This window comes from Cannabis sativa, chromosome 4 (assembly GCF_029168945.1).
Source record: "Cannabis sativa cultivar Pink pepper isolate KNU-18-1 chromosome 4, ASM2916894v1, whole genome shotgun sequence".
NCBI classification, from domain to species: Eukaryota; Viridiplantae; Streptophyta; class Magnoliopsida; order Rosales; family Cannabaceae; genus Cannabis; species Cannabis sativa.
Genome location: NC_083604.1, coordinates 133,879 through 148,568, shown reverse-complemented (window position 1 = coordinate 148,568; position 14,690 = coordinate 133,879). Strand labels below are relative to the sequence as shown.

Genomic DNA, 14,690 nt, shown 5'->3' with positions numbered 1-14,690 from the left:
ATTAGGTCTAAGCTAATCTGCCTTATGATTGAACTTGGTTAAATTTTTTATTGTTGCTACAATACTTATTCACAATATTTATTGGCTATTTTTAGTGTGAAATATAGTTTTTTTTGTTGGGAAAAAGTTTTGAAGGTGCAACACCAAAACTTCTCAAGAATTTATTTATTATAGTACTATTTTCACCCCAAGCACGGGCCATTAATAATTGATAGTACTGAAATAGTTATAGAATTGTGTTCTTGATTAGGTGATTATTTTAGGAACTCTATTTTGGAGGTTATGACATGATATTGAATACGTACAGTTAGTTCTTTCATGCTTATTCATTCTAGAAAGTTAGAACTCAAATTCAATTTATTTAAAAGAAGTTGACTACTTACATACCAAACAAGCCAATATCATTTTGCAGGGGCTTGAAGATGATGATGATGATGATAAAAATGTGTACTGGCTTGGTAAAATTGTCTTCTTTCTTCTAAAGAATGAGGGGTATTTTGGTAAAATTGTCTTCTTTCTTCTAAAGAATGAGGGGTATTTTGGTAATAATACATGTTCATTGTTTATAGGTCAGAAAAGACCCAACAATTTCATTCCTTCATATATTTGATTGATTGAATTGAATTTGAATTGAATTGAATGGAGGAGCAATTCATTCTTAGGGTTCCACCATCTGTTGCAGAGCGTATTGAACGTCTTCTCAATGAAGATCCTTCCTCCTCTTCTTCTGACCCCAACTCCTCACCATCACTGGATTTGTCTTTTACCGGTAATTACAATAATCTCAATCTTCTTTCTATAAAGTATTCATCTTTACAATCAAACAAAAGATTCCTGCTTCTTTTTCTAATCAAGTTGATAAAATATGTAATACTGTTTCAGATTGTTTTCCCCAATTTTTATCTGCTCAAAGAACACATAAAGCTATAAAGCTAGCTTCTTTTATCAACTTTAGGGCTATCTCAAGTTGTATTAGATTGGGTGAGTGAGTGAGTGTTTTAGAGTTCAATTCCCCTGAAATGAATTAAAAGGGTAAAACATATTTAACTTTTCTTGATAAAATTATGTGTTGAATTTGGTCTTTATTCAACACTTTTTTTTTGGTGAAAACCCATTATCATGATTATAGAACAATGGCTCCATAGTCCACCTTATGTTGTTGTTTTAATCAAGGGATTAGCTTTAGTAAATGGGTGTCATTTTTTTGCTGAAATTCTTCAAATTTATTGGAAAGAAGCTAAAATGTTGGTGAACACATGGGGATTCACCTCCCAAAAACTTACAAAACCCGAAACTGAGCTTGAGGAGCCCCATTTAGCCAGATCATGAGCAGCCTTTGTTAGACTCTAGGTTACACCAAAACACATTACAATCCACCACTTCTAGTAACTGAAACAAATTACAAGAAACGATTTAAAGTCTCCATGAAGGAATTCTCCTCACCCTAGAAAGCCTCCACGATTCTTTTGCAGTCGTAGAAGAAGGCGCAATGTGACAGCAGATTGAGCTCATTGTTTGTAGTTTTACAATTTCAACTTAATTGTTTGGTGCAGATGATGGTAGGACTGGCACATTTGTGATTGGAAATGAGAATTTCCCTGCATCTCTATTGGATCTCCCTTGTGTTGTGGAGTCCTACAAAACTTATGATGATAGTGTCCTAATCAAGACAGCAGATGTTGGTCAGGTACAGTAGTCAGTCTCAGTCCCAGACACAGTTTGTTCTTTCTTTCTTTTTAAGGCCTTTGTATGAACTTTTTAAGGTGCCTGTATGAACAGATGATTATGGTTAGAGAACCAGATGATCCTGCTCCAGATGCAGTGGAGTACAGGCATGGTCTCACACCTCCTATGAGAGATGCAAGAAAGAGAAGATTCCGAAGGGAGCCGGATCTAAATGTATGAATCTCTTCTCTTGTTGCCCCCTTAATTTACATTATGCAACTTTTTCAATGCTATTCATGCTCTTTGCTGATTCAATTTTCTTCATTTTCAGCCTGAGCTTGTGCGTCGGGTAGAGGATGATTTGCTCAATATCTCGGCCGGTGGACATACTGAAACTGTTGATATCCTTTTATTTAATGTTATATCTTATGGATTTTGTATTGTTATTCGTTTTTCATGTCTTTCTGATTAACTATTCCTTGACAAAGTATAGCACATGTTGAAGTGGCTAGACCAGAGAAAAACGGAGAGAGATATGCTCGTGATGCTAATAAGAAATCATCTGCTCCTTCACCGGTAGCACAACCTGACGATGTTCCAGATGCTGGTACAAATGCCGGAGAGCCTGACAGAAGCGACTCTGATGATTCCGACGATTCGGGTTGATACAAAGAAGCCTCGTTTGTTGAAGCAAACTTTGTATGTGTAAATTAAGCTAAAGTTTCTAATTTACAAAATTTCTGTATGATTTTGCACATCTTCCATGTTTTCCATAATGTATGAATTAATAACAGCAAAATTTACTTTACTTAATGTGACACTTCATGGTAGATAGCCTTAAGTTGCTAATCACTCATCAATATTATTTCTTATTAATATAAACTATGCCATGGATGAATACTACCTAGACTTTAGAATTGTGTTAATCTGCTGTTTCATGAACTTTATGGTTTGATTCTGTTGGGTTGGCTAATCTGAAACATGTTAATTCATTGATGCAAATAACAGTATTAAGAATAATTTCGACATTGCATTTTCAGATGAAGATATCATCATTCATTCCTTGGTGTAAATTACAAAAATTAAGAAGAAGAAGAAGAAGAAAAGAATTGCTAATTTCAAATGCCTTGAGATTCATCTCTTGTTCTTTTTGCTGAGTTAGTAAAGTTAGAAGTGATTGGTGGTTTTAGAATCCATTGGCAGAATAGCTTTTTCTCCATAGTAGCCTTCTTCTTGAATCATTGTCAAGTAGACTTATTACAGCAAATGTTGCAGCATCTTTCTATAAACCATTCTAACCTGTTTTCAACAACACAGAAAAATATTCATATTTAATTTAGTTGTTAAAGGCAGTTGATTGTTGATATCAGCCTACCAGTCTTTAGAAAAAGATTGTTCTCTTCTATATGTTTTTTTATTATGTGTTTGACTTAAAATTAGTTTGACTGATGGATAGGTGCATGCTTTGAATTGAAACTTACTATTATTCTCTTCTCTATTGATGCAAAAGCATATGTAAAGACTTAAGACTAATGCTTCTCAATGAGGAAGTGGCATTTACATTCCAAAACAAGACTCTTAACTAAATCATTCATAACATTTGCTCTCTTAGTGTCATTTCAATTCTTTAGTGAGATAGAAAAGATGTTACTTACAAGTCTTTAAGGCATGAGCTTTTAGAATCCAAAATGTCGGGATCTACAAGATCCAACGAGAATGCAGAACGGGCTCTGAGACTAGGTAACTTCTTCTCTTCCTGCAAAAGGTGAAGAAGCTCGGTGGAGTCATGACTTGAAGAAGGCGGTGGTGAGAAAGGTGGCGATAAAGATGGAGAGGGTGAGAAGAAGTATTTTTGGTTTCCGGGTCCCACACTAATGGGAAGTGGAGAAGGAGGTGTTGGAGGAGATGAAGATGGAGATACAAAACCATCTAATATCCTTTTCTCTTCCATTTTATAAAATATGTCAAGACACTTTTTCTATGTTGTTTTGTGACATTATTAAGATATTAGAAGGAAAGAAAGGAGGGAGTTTGAAACTTAGGTATAAACCTAACAGTCATTTCAACAAGTCACATTGGATTTTTGCAACTCTAATATCCAATCTTCCAACTATTTATCTATAATAATATTAAGGATTTATAAAATATTAATTTTTTTAAACCAAATTAGAAAATAGCTTAATATACCCTAAATGACCTAGTGCACACACAAAACTGAAAAAATGATTAGAGAAAACTTAATTCCAAGGCGTGAGATGGTTGGGAAGTACATATTAGACAGATTTAAAGCAAAAAAGGCTATTTGTTTTAAAAAAAAATAATAATTAACAAATGGCCTAATGTACTCCAAATGATATCATGCATATACAAAACTGAAAAAATTCAATTAGAAAAAACTTAATTTCAATGGCAAGAGATGATTGAGAAGTACATATTGAATTGTCTTGAAGCAAAATTAAAAGGAAACAAGATTTAATTTTTCTTTGAAAAACTTAACAAGTTGTCTAATGTACCTCAAATGATCTCATGCATGTATATACAAAATTGAAAAATGGGATTGGTTTAAAATTAATTTCAATGAGGAGAGATGACATGGAAGTATTTATCTAAGTATTTTGAAGCATAACAAAAAGGATAAAAGAGTAAAAAAAAATTAACAAATGACCTAATATAGCCCAAATGACCTCGTGCATACACAAAACTGAAAAAGGAGATTAGTGAAAAGTTAATTTCAATGGTGAGAGATAGTTGGAAAATACTTATTGGAAAATTTTGAAGTACAACCAGAAGGAAAAAAGATTATTTAAAAAAAAATAACTTAAAAGAAGGCAACATATACCGAAATGACCTTGTGGATACACAAAATTGAAAAACACGATTAGTAAATACTTAATTTCAATGGCGAGATATGGTGTGAAAGTATATACTAGACTGCTTTGAAGCAAGACCAAAAAAAATAATAATTTTTTATGAATAAAAGAATAGTAAACAGCGTAATATACTCAGAATGACTTTGTGCATACACAAAAATAAAATGATGAAATTAGTGAAAACTTAATTTCAATGGAAAGAAATGATTGGGAAGTACATATTGGTTTGTCTTGATAAACCTAAACGACCCTATAAACCCCAAATGACCTTGTGCATATACAAAATTGAAAAAACAAAATTAGTGAAAATATAATTGTAATGGTGAGAAATGGTTAGGAAGTACATATTAGACAATTTTGAAGCAAAATTCAAAAAAAAAAAGATTAAATTTTTATATTAGGCCATTTGATATTAGATGGAGCAACTTACTATTAATATTATTGGAAAGTACTTCACAAGTCGAAACGTACTCCAAGTCGATATTTTAACTATAACTTCTTCATACAATTCAGAATTAGACTATTCAATATGTTTTGAAAAGTTAGGATCACAATCTACGAATTTCATGTTGAGCTTCTACGTTTAAGACCGTCAAAATTTTCAATTATGTTCAGATTTTTCATATAGAGTTATGTGACTTCTACTATTTTTTTATCAAAATGTGCTAAAATTCTTCCAAATGTATGATTAGTCTTCCACAATCCTAACAAATTAAATCACGCTAATTAATATTTTAATAATTTGAAGAATCAATTCAAGAATATTAACACATAAAATTAATCATATTTATCTTATGAATATAGACTACTGTTTCATAAAAACAAATAACAAATATATAACGACTAACAGAGCAACCTAAATCGTAATCAAAATCTGTAACCCACATAAAAATTACTAGAAAAACTGTCGAAACAATTCATTTGAAAAAAAAAATATTTGAAATAATTCTCATAAAAAAATTGTAGAGACCTATCGCTATTTATTGGTAATGAGCAAGTAACTATACTATACTTAGGTTTTGAGACTAGTTTATTTATATTTCTTGGCATTAACGTAAGAAGGTTTGGAGATTTGAATCAAATTTAGTTGTTTTGTATTTTTATTCTTCATAAGAATTAATTAAAAGGTGATTTTAAACTTTAACATAGAATTAATTCGTCAACAAAAACAAATTCGAAGAAATCAATCAAACATGTAAGGAATCTATAAATAAGATGATAAAAAAAGAAGCAAAGATAATACATGACATGTCTGATAAAATTTTCTAAGCAGTATTTGTTTGTTGTTCTTCTGCCATAAGTCTAATTAGAGCAAAATTCCATCCATACAAATTCTACTCTGTCAAACACAAATCCGCAAAATTGAAAAGACCTTAAATGTTACTGATTTTAACAAAAAGAAAAAGAAAATTTGAGTTTCATTATGCTCCCACAACCTCGGTCACCTCACCCTCGACCGCTGTTTCATCAGCTGGCCTGTCAACCTTCACTCCAACATCCTCGGAGTAATCACCGTGAACCTACACAAACAATTCGACAAAAATCAAAAAAACAATCTAAGGTTCCTACGAGTTAAAAGGGGTTAAGAATGGAATCCAACGCCAATGAATACCTCCATCAACTTCCCAAGATCGAATTTGGGAGCTTTAAGGATCTTCACTTTGCGGATGAAGACATTCTGGAGTGGGTAGATGCTTGATGTTGCCTTCTCAATCTCTCTACCAATCATTTCGGGAATAAACTTGTTCACCAAATCCTTAAGATCACAGGATGTGGCCTGGTTGATCATAATTTCTCTCATCTTTCTCCTAATCTATGAAAAAGGAAATTAAAACATAAGCAAACAAAGATTGTTAACACAAGTTTCTATATGTCATCAAAGCATAGCATACTAAATGAAAATGTGGAGCATTTAAGAGAAAGAGACAATCAAATCAAATCGAACCTGACGAATCTGGCTGGATTGCGCGTAGCAGGTTCTCTTGACCTGGTTAGCACGTCTCTTTGTGAAAGCAATGCAGAACATCCTGAGGGTGTAGTTGTCAGTGGTCTTGACATCTACATGAGCCTCAATAAGTGTTTGCCACTTGCGAACAAGTGACCTCAACTTATCGGTGGTGAAGTCCATTCCCTGCAAATTCGCATTATAAAAATTAAATAAGTAAAACATTGTACAAAATGAAGTTTCAAATAGATGAATGAAATTCATTAAAAAAGAAACCTACCCAGAAGTTAGTTAGAACATTCTTCCCTTGAACATCTTCAGCTCTCAAACGGATTTTCCTGTAAGCATGATCCTCATCCTTCTGGAGATCAGCCAAGGAAACCTCAAACACTCTGTGTTTAAGACCTTCAGAAGCAATCTGATAACACAATAACAAATTAAACATCAATGCGCCTATAAATACATGAAATATACAACGAAAGCATGAAGTATATCCTCACACACAATTGGGCATATTAATAACAACATAACAGCTCATCTCCAATCCAAAATATACACTTACATATAAGTTCAACTAAACTAACAATTGCTACTGATGTAAAAAAAATACTAGAGAAAAGTATAGGCCTAATGCTTAATCATCGTCATTATAAGTTTAAATTATCAACCACATTTCCCCAAATAGAGCTTGACATTCAAAAAAAAAAGAATAATAACCCCTTATTAGGCTCTTAACTAACAAACAATAAATCATCATGAGCACCTAAGCTTAATAATGATAATGATAAAAGAAAGCATTTTGAGGAGACAAACCTTGGTTCCCTGAGTTCTGGTGACAAGGGTTTTGCCAACTTGTCTTTGGTTGAATAGAGAAGGAGCCTTGATGTCATACCAATCCTTCTTGGCAAAGGGATCGGCTCTGTATTATATTATTAACAAAGTGTTAATGCAATTATAGAGATTTTGATTCTCAAATCAAATCTGAATAAAAGATAAAAGTTGAAAATTGACTTACGCCTTCTTCTTGCCTCCCTTCTTACCCTTGGAAATCCTCTTGTTCTTCCTAAAAAATCAGATCACATGCATGTTATGAAAATAGAAAAGAAAGAAATAAACATACAGAAATCCATGACTCAGAAGGACATGAATGAAGCATATAGCGAAGGAAAGAAATAGAGAAGAGGTACCCGACGGCCATGGTTGCAGAAGAGAGGAGAGAGTAGAGCTTAGCTAGGGTTTCAGTCTGAGAGGCGCAACTCGCTTCTGTTTCTTATAATATATATATTTCTTATTGGGCTTTACACGGGCCTGCCTAGTCCTCTATTTTTGCGCTCATTTTGCTGAAAGCCCATATTCTTTTTATAAAAATATAAAATTGGCCTTTTATTTTTTTTTTAGAAAATTACATTGCACCCATTTTAATTTATTTGTTTTAATTTTTACTTCTATTTTCATATTTTTTAAAATGTACCTACTTTTATAGATAATGTCATCATTAAACTCTTTAAGTTATTGTAAATTATAAGCTAGGCTTAAGTAGAGATTGAAAGTATATTAGGCAACCCACTCAAAAAAAATGTATAATATAGAAGTATTTTTGATCAATGAATATCCTTTTTTTTTAAATTACTTCGTAAATACCCAAAAGTCATAATATTGTTTTTTATGGATTATTTTTTTTATTGTCAATCTGATAATATTTATCCAAAAATATAATAGTATATTTTATTTTTTTCCCACCATTTTTGACATTTTTACTTTTAAAAATACTGTAATAATATAACACCTTTCAAGAATGCTATAATTATGATCTCACACATTATTATTTAATATATTATTTATTTTAATTATAAATATTGTCACACTATTTATTTATTTTTGTTTGCATCAACACAATTTTCTATAATAGTACTAATTTATCTTCAATAACATAGCATCCTTATATTTTGCTAAATAAATAATCTAAGTAAGGATTTCTTAAATATAAATCATTAGTGGAGATGCTGTTATTTGTTTCTCCAATTGATGGGCTCCATTTTCTAGGCACGTAGCTCAGAAGCTCTTTAATAACGGAGAAGCTTTAGGTATTCCTACATGAGTATCCAAGGGGTGCGTTTTGGAGGCTTTTCCAGATTGATTAGCTGGTTAGGAACAAGGAGGTCCTCTTTTGTGTTTTTTAATCTTATGTAATAATCTGAAATTATTTTGATTCTCAATTTTTGTCTTGTCTTTCTGACTTCGGTTTTGGTTGCTCTAGTCTTTAGGGCTCTTGGTTGATGCAATTGTCACTCTTTATCTTTTTGAAAGGAAACTATCTAAATATTGCCCAAAGAAATTTGGTTATTCTTATTGTTACCATTTTATTTAGTCAATAATAGCCTGTTAAGAGATTTATGAGTTCTGTAACGTTTTTGCAACTATGTTCAACTTCTTAGACGATTGATTGTACGTGTATACTTTGTAGATTTTTTTTGTTTTTATATATAATAGAAATTCTCTAAACACATCTATTTCCTGTTAGCAATACGAGTCATTATTTGCAAATAAGATGATATATTAAGTCTTGAACTTGGAAATAACAAGTTAGAACTTGGAAATTAAGACAATCACACCAGACACAACATAGAATATATATATAATGATTAATATCATTACTAGAGATGAATTATTAGTGTTGATTTTCTTTAGTTTATATTAGTTGATGATGCAATGTGCTTTAAACGTATAGTTATTTGCTACAAAAAAACATCTCAAATCTGAGAACACGACACAAAACAAACAACACTAAACGAAAATTACAGTGTACTAAGATAACAGACTTGAAAAAAGGTAATTTATGGTTAAAAAGACTCTTGGGTCGGGTGTTTGATGTAAGAATTTTACTTGGTGAATTTTAGCTGAAAAGTATTTTAAAATTTCAGAACCCTCTATCAAATTGGGCGTTTATCATCAAAACAATCCTTGCTTCAAAAATCATATTGAAAATGGCAAAAAAGAAAATATTACTTTTAAGGTATTTGAGCAAGCAATACAAGAGTCTGAGATTCTAGAGAACATTTAATCATCCAAAAGAAACTGCAAAATTAAAAACAAAGTACCTTTCAACCAAAAGTGCCTAAGAGTAAATCTCACAAAGTAAATAAACAAAAATAAAAGCATAATAAATGCTCATTCATCCTCCTGGCTGCGCAACCTAGCCAACTTGTTGGTAACAACAATGTCCAACTGGGCAGCTCGCTCCACAATCTCCTTACGCTTACGGGTTGAGATATTGTGAGCAATCTCAGCACAGTATGTCCTGAAAGAATGTAAATGATAAAGGGTTAGTAAAACTTTTCATAGAGATCAACCACACGACAATATCAGTTAAAGTGAAAGGCAAATGTGTACCTGTTGTGCATCATCAGAAGTTCAAGCTCCTTGGTGTTGTGCACAACGAATTTCTTGAATCCATTGGGAAGGTAGTGTCGGGTCTTCTTGTCTGTGCCGTAACCAATGTTTGGCATCAAAGTAACACCCTTGAACTTCCTCCTCACACGTGAATCAATACCCTTTGGCCTTCTCCAGTTGGTCTGTGCAACATTAACACCACAAACACATAAGTAAATACACATCAAAAACTCGGGAAAACATATTACAATGAACGAACACACATTAACTAAAATCAAAAGGGAAAACCAGAACAGGAAAATGTTAAAATAAACAAAGCTATCAACATTGTCTTTACAAAATAGATGAGAAGATAAACACGTGTACCTACAAATACTTGCATACTGATTAAGTCATAATAAAACCTACAAATGAGGAATAATTGGTGAACTACAAACCTTGACGGATATCTTCCTGTCCCATTGGGGCTTCTTGAACTGCTTGACGCGCTTCTTCACAATCTTCTTGGTGAGTAGGGGAACCGCCATTGTATCTGAAACATAGACATAAAATTAAACTTCATATTTCCTAATCAACAAAACATATAAATAATAATTAAACATTATAGGAAAGGGGTGCACAAAATGACATGAAAATTGTTAAATGCACAAAATCAATTTCAATATATTACATGATAGCAAAAAAAGGGACTGAAACCCAAACAAAGAATGTTGACATGCAACAACCATGCTTAAAATTTTTAACATAACCAAAAACATTTCTATTCTGAACAAATTAATTAACTAAATTAATTAATTAACTCAGCTTCCATTATAATCAAACCTTTCAAATCTGACGAAAATCATAGATATTTGCTCTTTTTCTCAAATCATTTTGATATAAATATATACAAGCCTTAAACTTTGTGACAAAGCAAAAAATCCCAGAACACAAATATCTTTACAAATCACAAGCACAAAAGTAAATAATAATAGAAAATGATGTTATTAAACTGTAAACATCAAAAGTGATAAACAACTGAGCATACAGAGGTTACAAGGGACCACGAGAGAGAGAGATCTGCGAGTGTGCGAGTGAGAAAGAGAAAAAATGGGAGCGGCGGCAGGAATAAGAGTGAGGTAGGGTTAGAGAATCAAAGAAGACTAAGCAAACATACATATATATACCAATAAATCTGATGAAAAACCCTAATTGTATGTAGTTAATAAAAAGAAATAAAATTGTATAGTTTTCATTGAAAAACTGGAAATGAAGAAGCATAACCCTAACTACAAACCATGTAAGATGAAAAATGGAGAGAGATTAGGGTATCGAACCTGTGAGGGTTGTAGTTTTGGTAAACCCTACTGAGAGAATTGAGCAGGCGACGAAGAACAACAAGGGTTCCTAACCACTCTATATATACTCGTATCACTTCTTGGGCTTGGGCTTTACATATGGGCCCACTATTTCTCAGAAACCCATGACCCTGTGGGCTCGTTTCTAAAAAGCCCATTGGACATGAAGGAGTTCATGCTATATGTTTTTCAAAACACTACTGCCAATTATAAGACCATCTAGATTAAAGGATACAACAAGAAGTTTTGAGAATACTTAATGGATTGTGATTATATTAGTTAATTTTAATTAATTTATATTGACTATAAATATGATTTTAATTCTCGTTGCTGGTCTTCTGCAGATCACTTAGATCCGGCTGCTGGTTTTCGGGAGTGTGTGGAGAGGTGTTCGAAACAACTACAAGACTGGCATATTAAGAAATATGGCAATATGAAAAAAAAGATTTCCAAAGCTCAGAAAGAAGTCTCTCGTTTGAACTCTGTTGCTTCAGTTACTGATCTGGAGCCGGCTGCTACTGCTGCCCATGTACAAGCCGTGCAATCTGCTGAATGTATACTTGAAGAATTATTGGCCAATGAGGAACAATATTGGCATCAACGTTCTCGAGTTGAATGGTTACAATCGGGTGATCGAAATACAAAATTTTTTCATTCAAAAGCTTCAGCTAGACGTTCAAACAACAAAATTAAAGAGTTGCGAGATGCTGATGGTTCTGTGATAACTTCTAAGGATGGTATAGCTCATTTGGTTGCTGATTATTTTTCTAAGCTTTTTACAGCAGCTGATGAGGATCATTGGGCACTTTCTCATGTGTTGTCCACCATTCCAACAACAATCTCTCCTCAACAAAATGACTCTTTGCTGCTGGAATTTACTGGTTCTGAAGTTTATGCTGCATTAAAGTCCATGGGATCGGATAAGAGTCCTGGGGTGGATGGTTTATCAGCTATGTTTTACCAAAATTATTGGCATATAGTTGGTGATCTTGTGACAAAGGTTGTTCTCAATGTTCTAAATCATGGTGGGAGTCCAGAAGCTTTCAACAAAACTTTGATCACTTTAATTCCAAAGATAAAAAAGCCAAAAGAGATGAAGGATTTTCGACCGATCAGTCTTTGTAACGTCATTTATAAGATCATCTCTAAGATGTTGGCAACCCGTTTCAAAGAGGTTCTTCCCTCAGTTATCTCGGAAACTCAAAGTGCATTCCTTTCCAACAGATTGATTACAGATAACATTCTTGTTGCTTTTGAATTGATTCATAATTTAAAGCATAGAAAGAGAGGTTCTAATGGTTATGCAGCCCTTAAGCTTGATATGAGCAAAGCTTTTGTTAGGGTTGAATGGTCTTTCATCGCTGCGGTTATGAGCAAGATGGGTTTTAACATTAGATGGATCTCACTAATCATGTCTTGTTTGCATACCAATTCTTTCTCTTTCATTATCAATGGTGAGGTTACGGGTTCAGTTACTCCTCAGCGTGGTCTACGACAAGGTGATCCACTCTCTCCATACCTATTTTTAATTTGTTCTGAAGGGCTTTCTAGACTACTTAAATATGAAGAACAAATTGGTCGATTGAAAGGGCTGGCTATTTCTCGTCATTCTCCAACCATCTCACATCTGTTATTTGCGGATGACAGTTTATTGTTTTGTCAAGCAAACGATAGATCTTGTGGAGCTATTAAAAGAGCACTTGACATTTATCATCGAGCTTCTGGGCAACAATTAAATGCAGACAAATCCGTAATGTCTTTCTCACCTAATACACCGGAGTCTGTTCAAAACTCATTCCAACAGATCTTGGGTATGCCAATATGTGAATGTCACGAATCTTATTTAGGCCTACCTGCATACAGCGAGCGTGACAAATCTCAATTGTTTAGTAACGTCAAAGAAAAGATATGGAAACTTATGCATGCTTGGAATGACAAGATCTTTTCTATAGGTGGCAAGGAAGTGTTGTTAAAAGCTGTTGTGCAATCTATTCCAACTTACGTAATGAGTTGCTTCCGTTTATCTGCTAAATTTTGCAAGGAAATTGAAGCTATGATGGCGAGATTTTGGTGGGGCTCTACTTCTGACAACAAGAAAATTCATTGAAAAAAGTGGAGGTTTCTTTGTAAATCAAAGGGTAGTGGTGGTATGGGGTTTAGATCTTTTGTACACTTCAACCAAGCTTTATTGGCAAAGCAAGCTTGGCGGATTTTCCAAAATCCTGATAGTTTACTCAGCCGTGTTTTGAAAGGTCGTTATTTTTCTCGCTCTGATTTTATGACAGCTACGGGTGGGGGTCTGAGTTCTATCACTTGGCAGGGTATTGTATGGGGTAGGGAATTGCTCGCTAAAGGTTTAAGGCTGAAAGTGGGTACTGGTAGTAGTATTAGCTGTGTTGATGACTCATGGATACCAGGTCACAAGAGTTTTAAGCCTTATTGCTACACTGGTGATCATTCAAATGTTGTTGCAGATTACATTACATCTAATAGGGAATGGAACTTGGAGTTATTGAACACTCATTTTTCTCCACCTGATGTGGAACATATTCTTACAATTCCATTGTCCTTCCTTCCAACTAATGATAGATGGATTTGGCACTATGATGTTTCAGGAGATTATTCAGTTAGCACTGGTTACAACTTTGCAAGTTCATTAGAAGAAGATGATATATCTTCCTGTTCACACACGCAGGAGACATGGTGAAAGTCTTTTTGGGGTTTAAATCTGCCATCTAAAGTTAAGATTTTTGGTTGGAAAGTCATCCAATCTTCCATACCAGTTGCAAAATCTCTCTATCATAAAAAAATCTTAACTTCTGCAACTTGTTCTCTGTGTTCAAGGGCATGGGAATCCATAGGGCATGCTCTATTTTCTTGCTGTCATGCTAAAGATGTTTGGACACTTTCTGGTTTTATTATTGATTTCTCGAATGCAGATCACATGAGCAATGGTGATTATCTTATGCATTTGTCCACAATCTATAGCAAACAAGACCTGGAATGTATACTCTGCCTGATGTGGTTTATCTGGTCTAACCGAAACAGTTACATCCATGGTAAAAAGGTTAAGACATCTATCCAAATGGTGACACAATCAGCTGCATATTTAGAGCAATTTCAGAGTGCTAATTATGCTGCAAAACCAGCTACTTCCACACCAGTAGGTGGTCTTCGCACCAGTCCAATTCCAACTGCTAAATGGCAGCCTCCTCCAGAGAACAAATACAAGTTAAATGTGGATGCAGCTTTGGATTCTTCGAGGAGTAAGATTGGAATTGGTGTGATTGTTCGAAATTCGGCTGGCCAAGTTGTGGGAGCAATGTCTAAACCAGCAGTGGGTAATTTTAAGTCACAGGAAATGGAGGCAAAAGCAATGTTTGTTGGTCTCTCGTGGGCTAAGCAATATCAAATTCCTGTTGACTATGTGGAAACTGATTGCCTAATGCTTGTTAATGCTTTGAATGGATGTATTTCACATAA

At 33.8% G+C, this 14,690-nt stretch overlaps 4 protein-coding genes across 7 annotated transcripts; 1 reads left to right on the top strand and 3 right to left on the bottom strand.

Moving 5' to 3' along the window:
* The first annotated feature begins 198 nt into the window (after positions 1–198).
* Positions 199–3,013, top strand: LOC115714747 (transcription initiation factor TFIID subunit 7). Of its 4 annotated transcripts, XM_061114771.1 has the most exons (7): positions 585–769; positions 883–981; positions 1,554–1,687; positions 1,780–1,899; positions 1,997–2,066; positions 2,162–2,364; positions 2,706–3,013. In XM_061114771.1, the coding sequence occupies exons 1-6, from the start codon at positions 640–642 to the stop codon at positions 2,329–2,331; spliced, it is 723 nt and encodes a 240-aa protein (XP_060970754.1). In that variant the 5' UTR covers positions 585–639; the 3' UTR covers positions 2,332–2,364; positions 2,706–3,013. The 4 variants fall into 4 exon arrangements, with proteins under 4 accessions (XP_030499365.1, XP_030499364.1, XP_060970754.1 ...); XM_030643505.2 differs by lacking the exon at positions 883–981 and having other exon boundaries at positions 199–769; XM_061114770.1 differs by lacking the exon at positions 2,706–3,013 and having other exon boundaries at positions 587–769; positions 1,997–2,068; positions 2,164–2,517.
* Positions 2,674–3,749, bottom strand: LOC115714748 (protein PROLINE CONTENT ALTERNATIVE 22). The gene is made up of 2 exons (XM_030643506.2): positions 3,321–3,749; positions 2,674–2,964 (listed from the first exon to the last, which is right to left on the bottom strand). Exons 1-2 carry the CDS (start codon positions 3,614–3,616, stop codon positions 2,910–2,912), a joined length of 351 nt encoding a protein of 116 aa, XP_030499366.2. The 5' UTR covers positions 3,617–3,749; the 3' UTR covers positions 2,674–2,909.
* Positions 3,750–5,718: 1,969 nt separating this feature from the next.
* Positions 5,719–7,811, bottom strand: LOC115712934 (small ribosomal subunit protein eS1). The gene is made up of 7 exons (XM_030641364.2): positions 7,668–7,811; positions 7,496–7,543; positions 7,294–7,399; positions 6,761–6,898; positions 6,481–6,666; positions 6,148–6,348; positions 5,719–6,055 (listed from the first exon to the last, which is right to left on the bottom strand). The coding sequence occupies exons 1-7, from the start codon at positions 7,676–7,678 to the stop codon at positions 5,957–5,959; spliced, it is 789 nt and encodes a 262-aa protein (XP_030497224.1). The 5' UTR covers positions 7,679–7,811; the 3' UTR covers positions 5,719–5,956.
* A 1,647-nt stretch (positions 7,812–9,458) lies between these two features.
* Positions 9,459–11,398, bottom strand: LOC115714341 (large ribosomal subunit protein eL32z). Its single transcript, XM_030643009.2, has 4 exons — positions 11,187–11,398; positions 10,308–10,402; positions 9,871–10,052; positions 9,459–9,778 (listed from the first exon to the last, which is right to left on the bottom strand). The coding sequence occupies exons 2-4, from the start codon at positions 10,395–10,397 to the stop codon at positions 9,649–9,651; spliced, it is 402 nt and encodes a 133-aa protein (XP_030498869.1). The 5' UTR covers positions 10,398–10,402; positions 11,187–11,398; the 3' UTR covers positions 9,459–9,648.
* Positions 11,399–14,690: the final 3,292 nt, after the last annotated feature.

What these genes read in the sequence shown, in the direction of transcription:
- LOC115712934 (XM_030641364.2), bottom strand. An exon ending in CCAGAACTCAGGGAACCAAG is followed by an intron (nt 6,899 to 7,293) that starts GTTTGTCTCCTC and finishes TTGTGTTATCAG; the next exon opens with ATTGCTTCTGAAGGTCTTAA. An exon ending in ATCTTGGGAAGTTGATGGAG is followed by an intron (nt 6,056 to 6,147) that starts GTATTCATTGGC and finishes TTGTTTGTGTAG; the next exon opens with GTTCACGGTGATTACTCCGA.
- LOC115714341 (XM_030643009.2), bottom strand. Translation starts at nt 10,397, where the DNA reads ATGGCGGTTCCCCTACTCACCAAGAAGATTGTGAAGAAGCGCGTCAAG. An exon ending in ACAGGAAGATATCCGTCAAG is followed by an intron (nt 10,053 to 10,307) that starts GTTTGTAGTTCA and finishes AATGTTGCACAG; the next exon opens with ACCAACTGGAGAAGGCCAAA. An exon ending in CTTCTGATGATGCACAACAG is followed by an intron (nt 9,779 to 9,870) that starts GTACACATTTGC and finishes ACATTCTTTCAG; the next exon opens with GACATACTGTGCTGAGATTG.
- LOC115714748 (XM_030643506.2), bottom strand. Translation starts at nt 3,616, where the DNA reads ATGGAAGAGAAAAGGATATTAGATGGTTTTGTATCTCCATCTTCATCT. An exon ending in AGCTCATGCCTTAAAGACTT is followed by an intron (nt 2,965 to 3,320) that starts GTAAGTAACATC and finishes TGTTGAAAACAG; the next exon opens with GTTAGAATGGTTTATAGAAA.
- LOC115714747 (XM_061114771.1), top strand. Translation starts at nt 640, where the DNA reads ATGGAGGAGCAATTCATTCTTAGGGTTCCACCATCTGTTGCAGAGCGT. An exon ending in GAAGGGAGCCGGATCTAAAT is followed by an intron (nt 1,900 to 1,996) that starts GTATGAATCTCT and finishes CTTCATTTTCAG; the next exon opens with CCTGAGCTTGTGCGTCGGGT. An exon ending in TGGACATACTGAAACTGTTG is followed by an intron (nt 2,067 to 2,161) that starts ATATCCTTTTAT and finishes AAAGTATAGCAC; the next exon opens with ATGTTGAAGTGGCTAGACCA.